Source organism: Brachyistius frenatus, unplaced genomic scaffold (genome assembly GCF_029030835.1).
Source record: "Brachyistius frenatus isolate BFR_SWC_R1_liver_20210118 unplaced genomic scaffold, ASM2903083v1 Contig_8, whole genome shotgun sequence".
Lineage (NCBI taxonomy): Eukaryota > Metazoa > Chordata > Actinopteri > Embiotocidae > Brachyistius > Brachyistius frenatus.
Window position 1 is genome coordinate 2004784 of NW_027210607.1, and position 20188 is coordinate 2024971.

The 20188-nt window shown below is 40.4% G+C and overlaps 2 protein-coding genes across 2 annotated transcripts in view; one reads left to right on the top strand and one right to left on the bottom strand.

Annotated features, from left to right (window-relative positions):
- thada (THADA armadillo repeat containing) overlaps window positions 1-4499 on the bottom strand; it is a 111899-nt gene extending 107400 nt beyond the window's left edge. The window contains exons 1-10 of the mRNA XM_069689818.1: window positions 4459-4499; window positions 3858-3941; window positions 3677-3786; window positions 3412-3542; window positions 2843-2991; window positions 2688-2720; window positions 2527-2575; window positions 1525-1718; window positions 726-820; window positions 13-236 (exon numbers count right to left, since the gene is read on the bottom strand). Coding sequence (XP_069545919.1) covers window positions 13-236; window positions 726-820; window positions 1525-1718; window positions 2527-2575; window positions 2688-2720; window positions 2843-2991; window positions 3412-3542; window positions 3677-3786; window positions 3858-3930 — 1058 coding nt within the window. The 5' untranslated portion in view covers window positions 3931-3941; window positions 4459-4499. The remainder of the gene's footprint in view (window positions 1-12; window positions 237-725; window positions 821-1524; window positions 1719-2526; window positions 2576-2687; window positions 2721-2842; window positions 2992-3411; window positions 3543-3676; window positions 3787-3857; window positions 3942-4458) is intronic.
- A 578-nt stretch (window positions 4500-5077) lies between these two features.
- The window catches only part of plekhh2 (pleckstrin homology domain containing, family H (with MyTH4 domain) member 2), a 30996-nt gene continuing 15885 nt past the window's right edge, over window positions 5078-20188 (top strand). Inside the window, exons 1-7 of the mRNA XM_069689772.1 lie at window positions 5078-5171; window positions 7711-7846; window positions 18005-18067; window positions 18154-18303; window positions 18865-18948; window positions 19105-19186; window positions 19335-19520. Coding sequence (XP_069545873.1) covers window positions 7724-7846; window positions 18005-18067; window positions 18154-18303; window positions 18865-18948; window positions 19105-19186; window positions 19335-19520 — 688 coding nt within the window. The 5' untranslated portion in view covers window positions 5078-5171; window positions 7711-7723. The remainder of the gene's footprint in view (window positions 5172-7710; window positions 7847-18004; window positions 18068-18153; window positions 18304-18864; window positions 18949-19104; window positions 19187-19334; window positions 19521-20188) is intronic.

A 20188-nucleotide genomic window follows, 5' to 3' on the forward strand; every position in this document is an offset into this window, starting at 1 on the left:
ACCATCCTCTACCTGACATCCAGATCCAGCAGCGTGTTTGGGACCAGCAGCAGCAGCTGTTCCCAATGCGGCCCAGGGAGGGTGCCCTTCCAGCTCAACATGGCCAGGGCCCCGTGACACAGATACAGAGAGACACCCGGCGGGCGTCCGCTGGTGCACAGACCCTCGCACTTCTGCTGGAGCCACCGAGGAGCTGAATGCAAACCCTTCACCGAGCCACGGAGCAAACTGCACACCTGACACACGAAGACAAGAACAGGTGAGGACGGTTCAAGAGAGGGGCTGCAGGTGACTGCGAGAAATACTTCAGCATATTTAATGTCTTACAAATGTGCATATTTAATACGTTTCATAACTTTGGGGGATAGATGTGTCTTTTTAAGGCTGTGAACTAAGATTTTTATCTAATCTAAGGAAACTAACTTACAGAGATGACTAATTATGACTGAACCAAAAAAGCAGCTACATTTTGATTTATTACTTCTCTGATATTCAGGTAACAAACAGTAAATATGAATTTGATTGTGAATGTAATTTAAGATGCTGTTTCCTCAGCTTAAGTTTGCATTCATGAAGAAACATTCTCTACATTTTTATGTAGTTCAGTTCGTCAGTTCAGTGCTAATGCTCTATTTGGTGTGGTATAAGTCAGTATTTTTCAGAACATAAGTAAATCCTCCCAAAATATATACAATTTAGTACTTTTAATTTTTTTTTAAACTCACCACAGAAGCAACGTCGTCTCCAGAGCCCATAACAGACCTGATCAGCAGCACTACTGCCATACCAGCTGTACTCTGGACTGACTGGATGAACTCCTCTGGAAGCAGAGAGAAGAACAGAAGAGAAATTCTGTGTTTAAAAAAAAAAAAAAATAGTATTTCTTTTATGATTTCCTATTTCTTATTTTCAAGCTTACGGAAACATTTTATCTTCAGATCCATTTGTTTAAAAGAGTTTTGAAGAAAGAAAATGCACAGAAAGCAGATAACAATAAGTACAAAAAAACACTTTGTATGCCTCCCATAAAACTCCGTAACTCGTTCCCTATTTACTATATCGCACAATATATTTACTGCCCCTCATTTTATTTATTTAATTTAGTCCAAATGAAGTGAAATTTATGCAGTGCCCTCAAAAATTCAGCGAACCAAAAAGAACGTTTCTGTGACTGACATAGAAGTTTCTGCTCACAATTTCACAATGTAATGTAGATTTTAGTGATGACACAAAATGATGATGATTTATAAATGTGTGAAATCTGAGTTTACTGCTCATAGGGGAGTAATAATGAGTATTTATTATGCAGGGCTGGGATCTCCAACCAGTAGGTGGCAATCTACGGGGTAGAGCTCTCAGAAAAAAAGGTTGGAGATCCCTGATGTAGGGTGTACTGAATGACTTAGTAATTGACTAGTAAGAACAGCAATGAGACAAAGGTGGCTCTACATGTCTGCTTCTAACTGCTTGTTCTCTGCACATGTCAGTGGCGCCTCTGCATTTCCACGTTCTTCCGTTCCTTACCGTCAGTGAGGATGTGTACGTAGCAGCCCAGGAGGCTGCTCAGTGTCTTCTCCAGCCTGCTGAGACCCTGCTGAGCCTGCAGGGCGACACTGAGGGCATCCTGAGATCTCTGGACCACCAGCATGGAGGTCTTCACCGCAGCCAGACAGGACTGCATAAGCTGGGCCTGGGCGATGTGACGGCCTGCTAGACCACTTAGACAACAGCAGAGACACACAAAATGATGATGATTTATAAATGTGTGAAATCTGCCTCCATGGAGGAGCCTCATGTTGAGAACATCAGGGTGACAACCATTTTCTCAGGTATCAGCAGGTACGGAAAGTATGTGAACCCAGCGAGTGATGACATCGAGACAAGCAAACATGCTCAGACATTAGCAAACCTGGAGTCCAATCAATGAAACAATATTGGAGTTACTTTGACTTGACACGGTGCAGAATGAAGTCCAGAAAGCTGAAGGTTTGAAGGAAACATTGGAGCTGCTTAACATCTCTGTTCAGGAGTCTGCTACACCCAAAGCATGATACAGGGTTACATGGAGGAGGAAGCGGCCCAGACCTAACAGAGATGCTGTGCTGTTTACACTGGACATCCTGAGAATATGGCTGATATAAAGCAGTTCTATGAGAACAAATGCTCCAAACTTCCTTCTGAAAGGGTCTGATCCACAGCTACTGGAAACACTTGTTTGATGTTACTGCTACCAAAGATGGTTCAACAAGTTATGAAATTGAAATTATTATTAATTAATATTTTAACAAATTCAGCACCGCTGGGACTGTTGAGAAGGGCCGTGTTCAGTAAAGACATGGCTGATTTTAAGTGTTTTTGTGTTGCATGATTAGCCTCTGATTCAGAGGATAATCAGATCATATTTGATGACCCATTATCGCAGAAAACCAGGTCATTCCAAAGGTTTCACACACGTTTTCTTGCCACTGTATAAACACGGCTTTATATTTGGACAAAAATTCACAAATACAGAATATTCCTCCATACCTGTTCTGGTGAAGGTAATCACGTAATACCTTTTGAAGGAACTGCAACACTATGCAGAAGAAGCAGAAGAAGTTTTAATCAAATTGAGGCAGAAAATAGAAGTCTCTCTCAAAGTTAGACTTTCCTCACTTAAAGTTGGTTAAAGTAACGTGGACACTTACCTTCAGGCAGCAGCTTGTTAATGGATCTCTCACCTGGAGGGAGAGAATTTTGCAAAGATTAGTATTTATATTATCATTCTATGTTAATAACAGGAGGTAAGATTTGTCTAATGAGTGTCCAGTGTTCGGCACGAAGAGCAAAAAGCCCCACTCACCGAGAGGGAAGCCATCCAGACAGGCAGTGATGGTGTCTACGATGTGTGGATACTGATCTGAAGATGGACTGGACAGACAGTCAGACAAACAGTCAGACAAACAGCTCACTGTCCGCTCCTGAAGCCAGGTGGGTACTGAACCTAAGGCACTGAAAGAGAGCAACACAGAGACATGTTGTTTATCTCAGCACCAGAAAGTTGACAGTTAGTTCAAATGAATAACCATGTCCAACAACAGTTTGCCTTACAAACCATCTTGAATTGTATTCTTTCTTTAACCACAAGTAAACAAAACAAATTATGTTTTTGTCAGAAAGTGAAAAAGATAAAATAGTACACAATCTTAGCCACGTATGATATGTAGATAATTGTTGCCCATTGAAAACAGATAAATCTGTGTTACCTGGTCACGTCCAATGTATTGGTTGTACAGGAGTACATTTTAGATCATAAAATGTATTGGTTGGAATCTAAATTGTTGGAAGAGGATCGAGCTTCCAGGATCTAGAATCACTAGTTTTTGAAAATTATATATTTCAAAGTGAGAACACTAAACTCTATCTGTGTACCTGGCAATGGTTCGTCGTAGAGGGTTCTTGGACTGCAGGGAGGTGTAGACCAGAGCCAAGGTGTGGAGACAAGCGTTGAGAAGACCTCCTTCAGGCTCCTCTCCACTCAGATCCTCCAGCTGGGATCCTGCCTGATGAAGTATGGACACACACACACACACACACACACACACACACACACACACAGGTCATATAAATGCTTAGAAGACTAACGTAGTCTGCTCCGTCCACTGACTACTGAAAAGCATTTTCATACTGGACACACCTTCTTCACCAGCTGGATCTGCTGCACTGGCTCTGTCAGCTGCAAACAGGACTGCAGGGTGCAGGCGACCTGCCTGACTCCATCGTCTCCTCCATCAACGGAGAGGGATGCTAGGAAAGATCAAAACATTAAACATAATTTATTTTACATACTTTGCTCGTTATTAGTGTTATCAGCTTACCAATCAGCTGGTTCAGTTTCTCCTCTTCCAACACCACAGCCTCAACTTTGGCGGTCTTCTTCTTCACCACCATGACTCTGCTCTCTGTGAGGAGCACCAATACTTAAATCACTGCCGTGACTGGACTGTATGAGCATTTATGTGAAACAATATTTCAAATGTATACAAATTTATAAATATGGCTTCGTTCAAATTCAGTAAGAGATTGTCACATTTGTCCAAATTAAGCACAACAGTCTTCACTTTGGATTGAAGAGTCACCTGTACTTGCCAGTTAACCAGACACCGCAAACTCTCTCCCTCTGTTTGTCTCTCAGTCACACACAAACAAAAACATACATAAATACACAGACAGTAGTCACATGTTCACTCTTTCTGGGGTTACTGTACATTTCGTTTTGCCTTCGCTAAAAGACTGCTGCTGGGACTAACGCTAGCCAACTATTGCTAGCTGCCCGGCACTGATTCAACGTCCAAAATAACAAACACAGACACAGCAAACACTTGCACGACAAAACAACAAAGCGCCCACAAAGACGAGAACAGCTTCATAAACGCGTAAAGTTCGCATTCACCCCAATTCAGCATGTGGTTTACTTACTCGAGACCCCTCTGCTTCAGCTGGTAGCTCTAACTAATGTCAAGTTACAGCATGAACGTCTTTCACTTCCGGAGCTTGTTTTCGGAATGAGCTATCCTTTAAACACCACGCTGATTAACGACACAATATGTGGGTCATGTTTCATTTCTGATGACATTCCTATTTTTAAATTGATTCCAAGATTTTATAAAAAAAAAAAAAAAGAATTGGTATAATGTTTTTGTTGAACTAGCTTTACAAACGCATTCGTGTATTTAAAAAAACTTAAATTTGAAGCGAACCATATTTAGCTTCCTGTACTGTTCTCACTAGCTTGATGTAGCTGTGGTCCATGCTGCTAACCACCGACGTCACTTCCGATGAATTGTAACAGCTCGCCCTCACAAACTGCTCAGTCCATAAAGTGGCGCTCCGGGTTTTTATTGGCGGATGGCACACGCCAATCAAAGACAGACATCGTGCTTCTGACCCGCAGGGAAACGCCTACCAGGTATGTGATTGGAAGTTTTTCCACAAAGCCACGCCCTTTAAAAAACACAACCCGTCTCCAACTTTTGCCTGAGCTGAAACGAAAACCTTTGGGAAAGAGAAATTCATCGTTTTTAGTCATGAATTAGGATTTCCTCCGCAGGAATAACAACAGATACTTAAAAGTTGGACTCGACATGACGTGAAGTTCCTCATTAAGTGTCTTTACGTCAATATTTTCAAGGGTAAGTCGAGAAACTCTGAAGAAAATAGCTGGTTTTTAATTGAATAGGAAAAGCGACTTTTGTATCTAAATTGCCATTTAAGCAAAGCTATCGTTAGTTGTTTTTTGATGAATACCTGTTTCTTATTTGGCTGCTGTGGCGTAACAATAAAGTGACAGTTATAGTTTGGATTAAGACACTTCTGAATGTATATATATATTAGTCTGCACTGTTTATCATTGTTAATATATTCACTGTATTCAGGCGGAGAAAGTAATGTTACTTGTGTCTTTTGCTAGCTGGTGTTTTAAGTTATCTTTGTTTTAAAGACTTTTCGAACTACCATTTAGATTGATATTCAACAAATATCTGAGCAAAATATATGTATATAAATATTAAATGTTAAAGATATTCTTATGTCATCATATTTAACAAAAATACCCAAGTTGTTGTTTATTTTAGTATATAAATTCCCTCAAAGTAGGCTACCACAGAGAATATTTAGTTACACCTTATACTATAGACCATTTGGAGTATCTTTAGGGATACTTGGAAAAAATTGCTGATTGTTGTAGTACTTTAGGAAATGATTATAGAATTGTATTATTGTTTATAGTGTTTTATTCAGATCTGTGAGTTTTATCAGAGATCATTTTCCAGTGAGAATCTCAGCACACTGTAAATCCTCCTTCTAAAACCATAAACAATAAACAAATAGGTTTCTTATGACTTTTAATGGCTCACTACACCATGAGTCTGCTCTGAAATGCAGGGTAGCATTCAAACAGCCCGTCCTGTCCCCTGATACTGACTCTGACTTTACTCAACAGGAAGCCAGAGAGAAAGATAATCACACAGAGAAAGAGACAAAAAGAAACACTGAGAGTCAGGGGTCAGAGGTTAAACTGTACGCAGTGTTTTTCCCCCAATCACATCCTTTCATTATCACGAATGACGCTTTGAGGAGAAGGAATAGAGGTGTCAAATAATATATGTCTTCTGTTAGAGAAAATTAGTGATATACTCTAAGGATCTGATTAAATTTGATCAAAAAATTTATTTATACATTAATTTGTTAAAAGATCAGTTGCAGCAAACCATAAAAGACATCCTTAATCATTTAACTACAATAAAGACACCATATGTCACATAATAAATCCTTTTTTACACTATCCTTGACTGCAATTCATTCCAAATTACTTCATATCTAAAAAGATACCAGTGCCTTAAAATGTTAAAGTACCTTAATATATGATATAATATATAATAAGGAAACAACCAACAAGTACAAAATGTAATGATATGATTATATAAAAATATTGATGTGCCTTTTCTGTATTGCGATATCTTGCGTTAAATTCCTTCCTCTTAGTCCCTTATGTTGTTTTGTTTTGTGGGGGGAGACCTCTTTTTACTTCTTGCCTTCGTCAGTGTTTACCACAGCAAACAAGCAACAGAAATAAGCCTGTGGAAAGCAGTTTATGGCCTTCCTCTGCACATGTTTGCAGTCTCTTTGTGAGGATGCCAGGCTGGTAATGAGAGGTTATTACTAAGAAGAGAGAAACCCATGCTGTCCATCTTCCTCTTCTCCTCCATCAGAGATCCTCATCTGTCATGCTCATCTCTTGTTCACTATGTGTGTGTGTGTGTGTGTGTGTGTGTGTGTGTGTGTGTGTGTGTGTGTGTGTGTGTGTGTGTGTGTGTGTGTGTGTGTGTGTGTGTGTGTGTGTGTGTGTGTGTGTGTGTGTGTGTGTTTACTGCCCCTTATCCAAAGTTAGCCCTGGAAAATGTAATACAAGTCCGTCGGAGTCTGGGTGTTGAGGTGTTTTGGAGCAGTGGAGGTGTTTTTCTGTTGAGCCAAGTGCAGAGATCCGCCCACCGCCCACACTGGTCCAGCTGGGCTCAACGCTGGAATATTTCAGGTGCTGGCTGTTGGCAAAACATCTGCTCAACAACAAACCTTTCATCCATTCGTGTGTGTGTGTGTGTGTGTGTGTGTGTGTGTGTGTGTGTGTGTGTGTGTGTGTGTGTGTGTGTGTGTGTGTGTGTGTGTGTGTGTGTGTGTGTGTGTGTGTGTGTGTGTGTTTTGTTGCCATTGTGACTGTTGTCCATGTTTGATTAATTAACATTTTTAAATAAAATTCTCCCCAATTCGATTTTTTTTTTTGCAACAGAAATGCTAAATATTACAAACAAAAGCTGCCATATATCTCCCAAAAAAAATTGGGGTTTTCTCTTTTAATAACACCTATCGGTCAAACAGACTGCTGAAGTGTCCTTTAGCAAGGCAACTTGATCCCCAACCAGCTTTATGGACAGTTGAACCTCCGTGTAGAGGGGTTTCCTACAGTAAACAATTCTGTACATCCCTTTGTTATTATGTGTGTATTCCCGGTGTTTCACTGCTGTGTGTGTGTGTGTGTGTGTGTGTGTGTGTGTGTGTGTGTGTGTGTGTGTGTGTGTGTGTGTGTGTGTGTGTGTGTGTGTGTGTGTGTGTGTGTGTGTGTGTGTGTGTGTGTCTGTGTGTCTGTGTGTCTGTGTGTCTGTGTGTGTTTCTCAGAGGGTCGGGCGTCATGGCGGAGGGGGAGGAGGCGATGAGCCAGGAGGACTGGAAGGAGAAGTGTGTGGTTCTGGAGGCGCTGCTCATGAAGTTCAGAGTGCAGATCATCAAGATTCGAGAACTCACCGCGGACAAGGTGAGTTCAAGTGACTTAATCTCTGTGGATGTGTCATGGAAACTAGTTTTGTCTGAGTGAGGCAAAGTACAGGTGAGAGGTGTGCACAACAGTTACAGGAGCATATAAACTGCAAGGCTGCTTTTAATGTTGGTAAAGTGCCTCCTTGTTTCCTGGGATAATGAATGAGATGTTCTCACTCGCTCCAGCATCATTTTTAAGGACGTGGAAATCACTCGTGACTCACGGCATCTCAGATGTCCCATAATAAGGATTAAATTCAAAGAACAACTGCAGAGGCCTGATGACTGCTGCTACAATACTGACACCAGCAGACAGTTTACAGTTTCTTTACTGACTGAGCAGAACAGATGTGAGGGAAAAGTGGACTGATAAAAAGTACTTTAAATTGGCTTGTAAAAAACAAATAGAGGAAGTCAAGTCAGTCTGCAGTCTGGAAGTCTTTTGGCTGAAGAGTAGATAACGGTGCAAAGTTAAACACGCCTACCTGATTGTTTAAATTTTTTAATACATGGTATAATACTGGAGCTACTTATGGTGCTGTTATTCCTGTTTCCATGGCTCGTTTGTTTAACCCTATTACATTTTACAGTTAATTCTGTTGTGACAAGAAGTCCAACATTTAACATTTACTGTCCCATCACATCAGCTAAACGACCACTAAACTGGTTCCTGTTGTTGGGGGGTATTTTTTTAAAGAACTCTCCCCTCTGCTGCAGTCACTGTCCACCACACATACAGCTCCAGCTGGACAATATATTAATATTATATCAAGATTATATCATAACACTAGATATTGTTTTAGATCGTGGACATATCATAATGTGGTTGATCTGGTAAAAGTGTTGTGTTTTCCTGGTTTTAAAGGGTGCATTACAGTAAAGTAATGTCATTTTCTGAACTTACCAGACTGTTCTAGCTGCTCTATTATTTTATTTTACTCACTGAATTGTTATATCCAGATTACTGATGATTATTAATCCAATATCTCATTGTGTAAATATATTGTGAAAGCACCAATAGTCATTGCTACAATTAGAGCCTGACTGAAATACCGATTTTATGGTCCAACATCGGACGATCACAGATATATCGGTATTGGTTTATATATGGGCTGATATGAACAGATATAAAAACTTTTTCTTACAGAATTTAATGCAGAAAAAGATGCTTGGGGTAAAAAGAAATTGTTCTATTTGAATGTGTTTTTTTCCAAATAGTTATTTGGAATTGTAAAATTCCCAGTGAAGTTAAACCATATAATCTCCTGCTTCCATTAAATTTCTTTGTCACAAGCATCAACATTGTTTAATTAACCAAATTTGAGTGAACATTGCAAACAAAAGTTTTATATTCAGTCTATACAGTACTTATGTAAAGAATATCAGCAGATATATCAATATCCTCCCTAATATCGGCATCGACACCAAAATCTCCATCTACAATATTGTTTCGATATTGAGGTATTTAATATTTTTCATATCGGCCATCTCTACTCATAGCAGACATTTTTAATGTTGTTCTTCATCACCTAGTTATCTTCAGGTACGTCCATTCAGCTGTGAGCTCAGGTATGAAACAGATCTGAATGTGTCACAGATGAATCTTTAGAGCAGTTGTTACTTTTTGTGGAAACAAAGCAAGTTCTGTTCTCGGCAGACAAAGGCAGCAGTTCCCCTCAAACTTTGGCGTCATTGTTTGTGGATGATCTCTGGGAAGATCTGGTCACTGCGCCAAGGACGGCCCTCATAAGTACAGTACATAAGACCTCCACATTCAAACAGAGAGCTGCGGTGTGTCTGGTGGGTACGGAGCCGGCCGGCCCTCCCAACTGGCCCATCATGGGCCGGCCCAAACTGCTCAGTGGCCTAGATCTAAAGCTGCTCTCCAGGGATGCTGATTAGAGCTCTAATGTAAACAGCAGTCTGACCACAGGGCTCCACCACGCACTGCATGATGGGATTGACCCAGCTCCAGTCAATTACAGAGTCAAAGTAAGCTCAGCTGGACAGCAAAACAAACTCCCGGAGAGACTTGGAAGAAAGATTGGCTTTGGTGGGTTTTTGCAGCCCACGTAGCACATGTGAAAGTCTCTGCTGCGTATTTTTGGCCCTATCCATCCTATCTGACAGCTTTAAAGCATTTTTCCATTCAACGTTATAAAACACACTATTAAACTCAGAATAACACACAATGTGTTTTTCTCCTCAGGCTGAGTTTAGTAGTTTAGAGCTTAGTTTTCTTTGTGAGTGTTGAAAGCCAGTCAAGAATATAACAAAATATGACAAAATATATCAAATATAAAGATTAAAAAAAAAAAAATTGGAGAAAATTACAGTGCTATGCAAAATTATAAATAAATAGTTCCATATTTAACTTCACAAACAAAACATTTTAAGCCCTGATTTAAAAGAGCTGAGAGGTGGAGCAGTGTTTACTCTGTGGACAGGAAGGAGACATGTCCCGTTCCACCTGAGAGGTCTGGACGGTTCATAACAGAGCAGAACAGCCCTAATATAATAGAGTTTCGTAACCCAACAGTTGTATTTTAAACTATTTTACACACAGGAAGCCAGTGCAGCGATCTGAGATCCGGACAGCACTTTTCTGCTCTTACTGTGTATGACAGTTTGTGAGCCACTCAGAGTCATAGTAGTTTAGACGGGCCTTCATCCTGCATTAGACTGTTGTGCACTGAGCCCTGTAACATGTGCTCAGTGTGTTTGTTCCAGGTCTGATGAAGAATAGCTGTAATCCTTTAGTCTTTACCACATACCGAAGATCACTGATTTAATTTCCCAAAGATCCAAAGTTCAGTCAGAGTTCAGCTCTTTCCCCCAATCACCAGTACTGACAAAAATACACTTAAACCAAAGCTGGTGACTAACCATACGTTGTACATGCTGATTTTTAGTGTTAGTTTATTGTGATCACTGAGACGTTCAGTATACAAATTCATCTGTGAATTTGCCAGTATACCCAGTCTAGTTTCATGATCTCAGAGGTGAATGAAACTGGTTGGACAATATCAGACTTTCAATAGACAAATAAAAACAGACGTATACTGCCAGTTCATGGTTTGACTATCACAGCATGTTGACTACACTTGGTCCACTACAGCAGCCTGAATTAACATGCAGTGACTTCATTTGTGACCCCTCGCCATGTTTTTTCGCTGACCTCTTGATGCCATGAGCTCATCATGTTAACATCCAGACCCCTGCTGATGTGTTTTTCTCTCCCACCAACCCCTCAGCCAGAGCTTGTTGTTTTAAAGCAGTGTGGGAGCAGACGTACGTCACTACTAAATCCCTCCGATATCTCTGGTGGCGGTGGACTCAGAAAAGGATAAGGAGGGAGTTAAAAGAAGCGATGATTCACTCGAATATTGAGGTGCTGCAAGAACAGTTGGCTAGTATCAGTTCATTGATGGATTATGTACACGCAGGTAGTGCAGTCTGTGTGATAGGAGTGTATAGGTCAAAAGACAAGAGCTGTATGAAATGCAATGGTAATATTATAAGATTAACAATAAATCCTAAGCAATTACCTTATCATGTCTAATAACATAACATCCATCCAGGATGTTTGACTACAGATGTTGCCCCAAAAGCAGATAACTTACCAGCAGATCAGGAATCACTCACTTAGACTTCAAACAATTCAGAAACAATACGTTTTGCATTAAACTCTAATAAGCTTCTCAAATCCAACTGGTAAATTCTCTACTAAATTATGATTAAAAAAAACTTTTTCACATCATCAAAAGAAAACAATATCTTTGCTTTGAAGATATTTCCAAAACAAAAACACTGAAAATACGTCTGAACTCTGTCTCATTGCCTCAGTTGTAAATTAATTAACAGAATCCGGCAAATTGCTAAAATCATAGAAAGCCTGATTGAAGGGATGAAAAGGGAGAAAAAGAAAGAGAAAAAACTGAAGCCTTGTGTGGAGATTGAATTGCCCAGGGGAGGAAATACTCAGTTTAGTAAATAGTGTGTGTGTGTGTGTGTGTGTGTGTGTGTGTGTGTGTGTGTGTGTGTGTGTGTGTGTGTGTGTGTGTGTGTGTGTGTGTGTGGACAGGAAGTGAGTCTGCAAGCTGAAGCAGTCACTTATTCTATGTATGCAGGTCAAGTCAGATTCATTTAAAAACTGTTTTTTGAACATAGTTTTTACACCAAAAGTGAAAACTGTCGTGGCTGCAGACATTTGGGAGGGATGTTAGTTTTGGCCAGCAGGGCCTCCAGCTGTAACAGGAGGCTACACATCTCCTGGTGGAGACAAAGAGACCATGTGTGTTACATTTTCTGTGATTCTGTCAGCCTCGCCCCTCTCAACTTCATACACTCACTGACTTTCTCTTTTCTATCTGTCAGCATGTGCGTTGCTGAGAAAAACTTTGAATCTCAATCCTGTAAAGAAAATCCATACAAGACTAATTCCATGAAAAAGGAAAGGAAAGAAGCTTTCAACCTCTTACTGCTGAGGCTCACCATCATCTAAGATTATTTCCCATATAGTAGTGAAATATCAGCACATGTCATGGAAATTTGGACTTCTCAGAAAGTCCAATGAACAGTTATCTTTGGATACTTTCTAACTTTCTTACCGTCTGATCCAAACCAATTGAGGGGCTACTAATCTTTTAAAAAAGCGGTCACTAATTTGTTGTTTTGATTTCTCAAAAGCCAAAATAATTTCCTGAAATAGCTGGGCACCATGGTTTATAGAAAACTGTTTGGGACTATTTTCAGCTGCAGATTAATACACTTTACAGAAGAATAAGACATATCGCGTATCAGGCTTTCGATATAAAACACCTGCATACGTTCTTTGTTAGTTCCTGTCATTGGATTTGGTGACAGTAACAAATAAATAAATATCATCAAACCTATACTTACAGATACACACACATGTATATTATTACATTAAGCTGATGCTTTTATCCAAAGCAACTTACAACATACCAATGGTACACCATCGGGAGCAACTTAAGGTTCAGTGTCTTGCTCAAGGACACTTGGGCGTGTGGACAGGGGGAGCTGGGGATTGAGCCACCAACCTTCCGATTAGTGTGCAACCCACTCTACTGTCTGAGCCACAGCCTCCCATGAATATATCTATACTCTACAGCACAAACCAAAACCACAATGGGTGGAGTTGTGTATTCTGGTAGGGTTCTTCTATTCTAACTGATTCTACTTTTAGAAACGCACTCCTTTGTGGAAGGTGGGGCTTATGGGCCTTATGGAATAATCGTATTGGTTTCAAATTAGACGTATCATTAAGAATCACGAGGATCAACAGTAGGATGAAGCACATCACCTAGATGTCACAATCGTACCATGATTCATATTCATATATGTAGGGATACAAATATTATACAAGACACAGTGTTGAGCTGTTTTAAGTACACACACACACACACACACACACACACACACGCACGCACGCACGCACACACACACACACACACACACACACACACACACACACACACACACACACACACACACACACACACACACACACACACACACACACACACACACACCTATCCAGACCTCATCCGCTACACACAAACATCCACTTGTAATTTCCATCTCTGGCTGCCCAGTCACCACCACACAGATGCCTACAGCTAACCGATACTCTGACTTTTCTTGCCTTCAACACAGATGTTGATTTTCTTTATTTATGTTTATGTCTTAATGTGCGTACAGATGTGTGCTTCTGTGCCTGTCCTGTGTGTGTCAAAGGAAGTCTCATTTTTGAAGTGAGATTTATCCCTCTGTTTGTTTTCACTTTCCACTTTGTTAAACATTTAGCAAGTCTTAACATTTCTAGTCTGAACTGCAGTTAAAATGTGTGACCCTCTTTTGGCATTAAATCTGTATAACTGTAGGTAAGCAGTGTGCATCGCAGCCCACAGAGAAAGTCTTTGTGAGCTGGCTGTTTGGATGGAGGGATGGGGGAGGGATGGAGGGAGTTCAGGAGGAGGTTGGCCACAGAGTTGTGGAATTCCAGGAATGGAAGTTGAACTGGATTTTGGATCTGAGGAGGGAATTGACTGTAGAGGTGATGGAGCATTGTTGAGAGGTCACGTGTGTGTGTCTGTGTGTGTGTGTGCGTGTGTGTGTGTGTGCGTGTGTGTGTGTGTGTGTGTGTGTGTGAGTGTGTGTGTGTGTGTGCGTGTGTATGCGCGTGTGTGCGCGTATGTGTGTGTGCGTGCGTGATAATGAGATAATGAGGCATGACTCTTAAAATGACCACACTGTCAGAGTTAACCTCTCATTGGTCATCCACACTGAGCTGTACAGGACGTGACAAACACACACAGGTCGGATTCATCCTATATATAATATTTAAAGTGAGGAAAATATACAGACTTGCACGCTCGCTCCGATACAGGGGCGAGGATCGTCGTCATCAGACATATGTTTATGGCTTTTTATACGCTGTTCTGTCTGGTGTGTGTATGAGGTTGTGTGTGTGTGTGTGTGTGTGTGTGTGTGTGTGTGTGTGTGTGTGTGTGTGTGTGTGTGTGTGTGTGTGTGTGTGTGTGTGTGTGTGTGTTGTCTCCAGCTGTAGCCTACAGTATACATGCTCTGTAATTAACATACTGTTGTGAGCCAGATGCTATATCTGTTATTGAGAGAGGCACATGCGGTTTGCCATTTGTGGTGCAGCAGAGAATCTATATCGAGAAGGAGAAGAGTGTGTGTGTGTGTGTGTGTGTGTGTGTGTGTGTGTGTGTGTGTGTGTGTGTGTGTGTGTGTGTGTGTGTGTGTGTGTGTGTGTGTGTGTGTGTGTGTGTGTGTGTGTGTGTGTGTGTGTGTGTGTGTGTGTGAGCGATGTATTGACCTCCATTTGGTGAATCAGTGATCTGTGTGTGTTTCTATGGTTTAAAATAACTACAGAAAAAGTTTGTTGTGTTGGATTTGTCAGTTTTAATCAACACAAAAATATGAATTTGAGCACCTTATCTTGAAAAGCAGATGTGTTCAGGTTGTACTGTCCAACACTGAATGAAAGACACCCACAGACCGCTTTCAGGCCAAGTGTGGACATACAGTGATATAATCCTTTCAATTCTCTGAAATCTCATTAAAATGACAAGTGGAACGCTGGCTGTGTGAAGACTCGGCTTCCACTTCAGTCCAGAAAAGGTTGTGTGGTGGAAACAGTGAGGCTGCCTCGTAGGGCGCGGCTGCCTTTGGACTGAGCTGAGTCCTCTTCTTCTGGTCTCTGAAAGTGAACAGACGCAGAGGAAAACTGGAGCGTGGCCATGCCCGTCTCCAACGGCTGCGTCCACAGCGAAGCTAAACACAAGTTGTCACCCTTCACAGTGGTTTCCGTGCAGTTTGGATGCGACAACAGAACCGACAGCTTCATTTACTAGTTCAAGTGCTAATTTGTTGATTCCTGCAGTGCATGTGACAGAACCACTGGTCACAAGAAGTTGGCAGCACCATAGTACATGTGACATGCAAGTGTGTGGGCAGTAAGTCACGTTCCACTTCTAAAACATTATGCTTAGTCGTAGTATTACGAAAACTAAATTGATATAAATGCCTATTACATTTTTTAATATTTCAAAAACATTTATTTTCCTCAAAATGGCCTTAGAGATGTTCCAAAAATATGTTTTCCTCAGCAGTGTTAGTGATAAAGTTGACTTTGTATCTGTTTGCTGCTGTTAGGAGACATACAAACAGATGTAAACCAAAAGTAGGCTGCAGGCCTTTTCTGTCTTTCAGCACCATCAGATAGTGAACACTGCTACAGAAGTTTGGAAGCTCATCATCTCCTAATGGGTATTCAATTTAATTCAATTTAATTAAATTGCTGCTTATCCGGTTCATGTTAAATTAGAATTGTTTTATATACTTCAAGAAGTGGAAAAAAGTACCAAAATACAAGACTCTGTTTTCCCTGCAGGTTTTCATACTACTTTGGTTGGTTTGAGTGTGAAACATCTATTAAATGCGTTGCATGTGGTAATTAAAGGATCTCCAAAAGTTATAAAAAAAAAATCTGGTCAAACCTGAAGAAAACTAGCCTCGTATTACCAATCTCAAATTCACTGCATGAATATATAAGTCTGACACACTCCATTGATGATTGTTTCCAGTCGTTGAATCCTACTGGGTAGCACTTGGTTTAATTTAAAACAAACACCACTTAAGAAAGACTTTGAGGAGGTAGCCATCACCGGGTCTTTGTAAATTAAAGGCTGAATAACTTTTTTTCCTGTTTTTAATCAACCTATGACGTGTAGAAAGTTACCAAGAACACCAGACAGTAATTGACTTATCAGACAGCTCTATTGCAGTTGTACAATATTTTTATATGGTGAATCAGTTAATGTGTTTGTACATTAGTTGTCTCAGCTTGGCTACAATATGCACAACACGTATAGTTTGGGATCAGAGGCATGATAATACGGCACTTCCTGTATGCCATCAGACAGAATAAGGGATTGTGTGTGAGTCATCAATAACTAAAAGAGGGACATTACTCTTGACAGTAGATCCACCTGTGTCCTTTCACAGGTCAAACAGGTGCAGTGAAAAGGCCTGTGATCAGTGAAGTATTCTTTGGACTAACCTGTGAATCATTGAAGACAGTTAGGCCTCGTTTGCTGTGTATATATATCTGCTAGGGTACTTCCTTCATCATCTTCTTATTCTTAGTTCTGATTCTTCAGTGTCAGCTCACTTTAAAGGAAATTGGGCTGACACACTTTAAAGTTCCCTCTAATCTGGTCTAATTTGTATGTGTGTATGTGCACATGGAGCAGAATATTGTGACCGCGGTGGTTACAGAAAATTTCCTTTGACATTCCTGTATATTTTTCTCCATAAAGCTTCGGAGATTTGAGAGAGTTCCCTCTAGAAGACACGGATTCTTCTGCTGCTTCCACCATTTTGAGCTGAGGAATTTCATAGGAATGCTGCTCATAAAGTCATCTCTCTCTCTCTGCTTGAGTCCCAGTTTCTTTTCTTTATCCTCTTGTATGTACACGAGCAGTGCAGTGCACTCGTTTTCTGTGTGTGTGAAAGCAGTGCAACATTTTGGTGTTGCTGCAGTTTTAACACACTCCTGCCAGGTTCCACATGCTCTGCTCTGATCTCAGCACACAAAGAGCTGGTTGTAGCTTTATAGATGTGATACCTCATCATCGTAATGGAGCTGCTTAAAGGTGCTATATGCTACACCTCTGCAGCCATAAAACTGCCTCATCAATCCTGAGCTGGAAGTGTTCATGTTGTAAACAAATGAATCACAGCCTCTTCTTAGTGATGGACACCGCATTTTATAGTAAATGTTACAGTTGCTTGCTTTTTATAGGTAATGGTACAGTTAATGTACATGTTGCGTTCAGTTAAAGACGATCACAGGCTTTTATTGTGAAGGAAATCTGTTTATCATTTTTAGCACTCTAATCTTCTAGCATAAAGACAGGTAAAGGTCTCATACAGTCCTATAGTATTTAACATCTTAGATAGTCATTGTTTTAATAGCAGTTTTTTTTGTAATTATATCTGTAGACTTTTTTCACTATAGTTTTATATTAAAGCTTAAGAGATGATACTTTTTTTTATCACAGAGATAACAATACAAACTGAATACAAATCCACAAATCCAATTATGATTCAATAGCTGATGAAGGTCCATTTAAATTTGAACCGTACCATTTGAGATTGTGAAATAATGTGGTACTGATTGTGGTACGAGTCGGAGCAATTAGATGTGACTCTTTGTGATTATAGACATTCTTCTGAGTAATAAAAACCCGGCAGCAGCTGAAAAGCATCTCCTCGTGTATCAGCGTTATCTTAAAGTGGAGTTCTCATTACGACTCGAGCATGTAGGACTCTCTTTGTCTTTATTTGGTGCTGCTGTGTTTGGCTTCAGACTAGAGCGAAGTTGGTGTTTTCATCTCCATGCATATATGTAAACACTCTGGAGGGAATCTAAAGACGGATTTTACATCGGTTGGATGAGGTTAGTGTGCTTTGTATAGGTTTGTGAGGGTATTAAGTTACAAAACTAGTCAGATATCGGGAGGATTATTTTATAAATTTTCTCAAGATAACGGTCAGAAATAAATTGAGATCATTTATAATAAAATGTTGCCAATTTTCCCAGATTCAACAACTGGAGACGCAGGTGATCGATTCAGAGAAACGGGCCTTCACTGCTTACCAGCAGGTAACCATCCAAACACAAGAGCGTGTTTACCTGAACTTTAAGCATGTGTGGTCATGTGTAATCAAGTGTACGTGTGCTGATATCAGGTGCAGTGGATGGAGGAGAAGCTCAAGGCTCCAGACGGTCAGTCTGGAGACTCGGAGGTGCGTTTATTTCAACAGTGCCAGGATCTGCAGGCCTTAGTGCAGGAGAAGGAGGATGTCATCGCCCAGCTGGAGCAGCAGCTGGAGGAGCAGGTAAGACACATACACTGAAGGATTTCTACAAATGTGATGCCAGTGGAGGATTGTTGTTTTACAGGTGCAAAATAATCTAGATGAAGATATGGTATGAAGTTCGTTTTCAAAGACCCATAACCAACAGATACTCTACCTGGTTTTGGAGAATATGGATAAAAAGAAAAATCTTATAGCATGAGAGAGGAAGTGAAATGGAAACATACCAAACGCTCAGCTCACTGTAGACATATGAAGGATTTATTGTAATCCTCGATTAAGAACATTGAAGATACAGGAAGAGCAAACTATTTTTATTATCTCGTAATACTAATATTCATAATCCCAGTTTTCTTTAATATTACCAAGATCCTCATGAACCCGACTTTTCCCGGTATTTTCAGTCTTGTTCTTAGGGTTCATTTTGATTTTCCCATCCTGTTCTCTGTGATGTCCTTATTGAAATACACAGATCCACTTCTATCTTCAAACTCGATCTACTTTCTGTGTCCCAAAATATGATGCAGCTGCTTTTATTTACCCAGAACGAAAAATGACTCCAGTTTGTGTTTCTTTCAACAGAAACAGGTACGACTTCAAGATGCCAAAACAGTGGAGGAGAAAGCAGCAAAGATCAAAGAGTGGGTGATGCTGAAATTGTCCGAGGTAAATAACTCAGTATTTAATAAGAAGTTCCCAAAACAATTATTTTATTGATCAAAAAGAGACAAAGTGGAGGCCGGAAGATGACTTTAAGTAGTAATTTATAAGCCATCTTTCTCAAGAGTTGTTGTTTTATGTGAAAACATGTTTATTCTTCAGTTTGAGGTGGAAAATGCAGCATTAAGAGAAACTAACAAGCAACAGGAGGCTCAGATTTTGGAGCTACAGAAACAAGTTCAGGGTAAGAACTTTTTTTAATTATGTTTTTTTTTTTTTTGCATCTGTTCACCTGCAAGAATTACATAGATACTTCCCCTGATGAAGCTAAAGTAAATGCTAGTGGCTAACATGCATTTTTAAACACACATTTGCAACATGTGTATTTGCAGCCTTCGAACAGAAATGCGGCGGTGGACGAGGAGTCCTGTGTAGACCAGGTGAGGCCCAGCGTCTCAGCAGCCTGACGTTCGGCTGTTTCCAGGTGAGGGGGACGAACCCCCAGGTCCTCACTGGACCGGCTCCCTCCCAGAAGAGCCTTAGTACCCAGGAAGAGACCGAGGGTAGAGACAAAACTGGTGAGTGCCCACTTGGTCCCAGATATTCAATTCAATTCAATTTAATTTATATAGCGCCAAATCACAACACAGGTTATTTCATGGCACTTAACACATTAAAGTCCTTACAGCAGAAATGTACAGCATTATACAGAGAAACCCAACAATTCAACAATTCTCTACATAAGGTAGGAGGAAAAAACTCCTCTTTAAGGGAGAAAAACCTCCAACAGAGGGAAGTAAAAACTCCCTCTTAAGAGGAAGAAACCTCCGACAGAACCAGGCTCAGAGGTGGGCGGCAATCTGCCTCGACCGGTTGGGGTGAGGGGAGAGCAGAGACAGAAATGGACAGCATAGAGATACAAGACATGAACTGTAGTCCCATAGTGAGGTCATATCCATGGTGCAGACAGATCCAACAGAAGAACAGCTTGAGGAATTACATTCTTGGGTCGTAACTCTGCAAAGTTATAAAATGTTCTGCTGGGTGTTTGTAGAAGAGTCTAGCCCTCTGACATGCTTGCATGTCAAATGCTAAATGCTACTTATGCATGTTAAAAGGCTCATCGTGACAATTGTAACATGCTGATGTTTAGCAGCACTATTATTTACAGTGTTCATATTGGTACAGTGTATTAGAAAGCAGCCATTTGCTAAATCACTATAAACAAAATGGCTTATGGGAATAT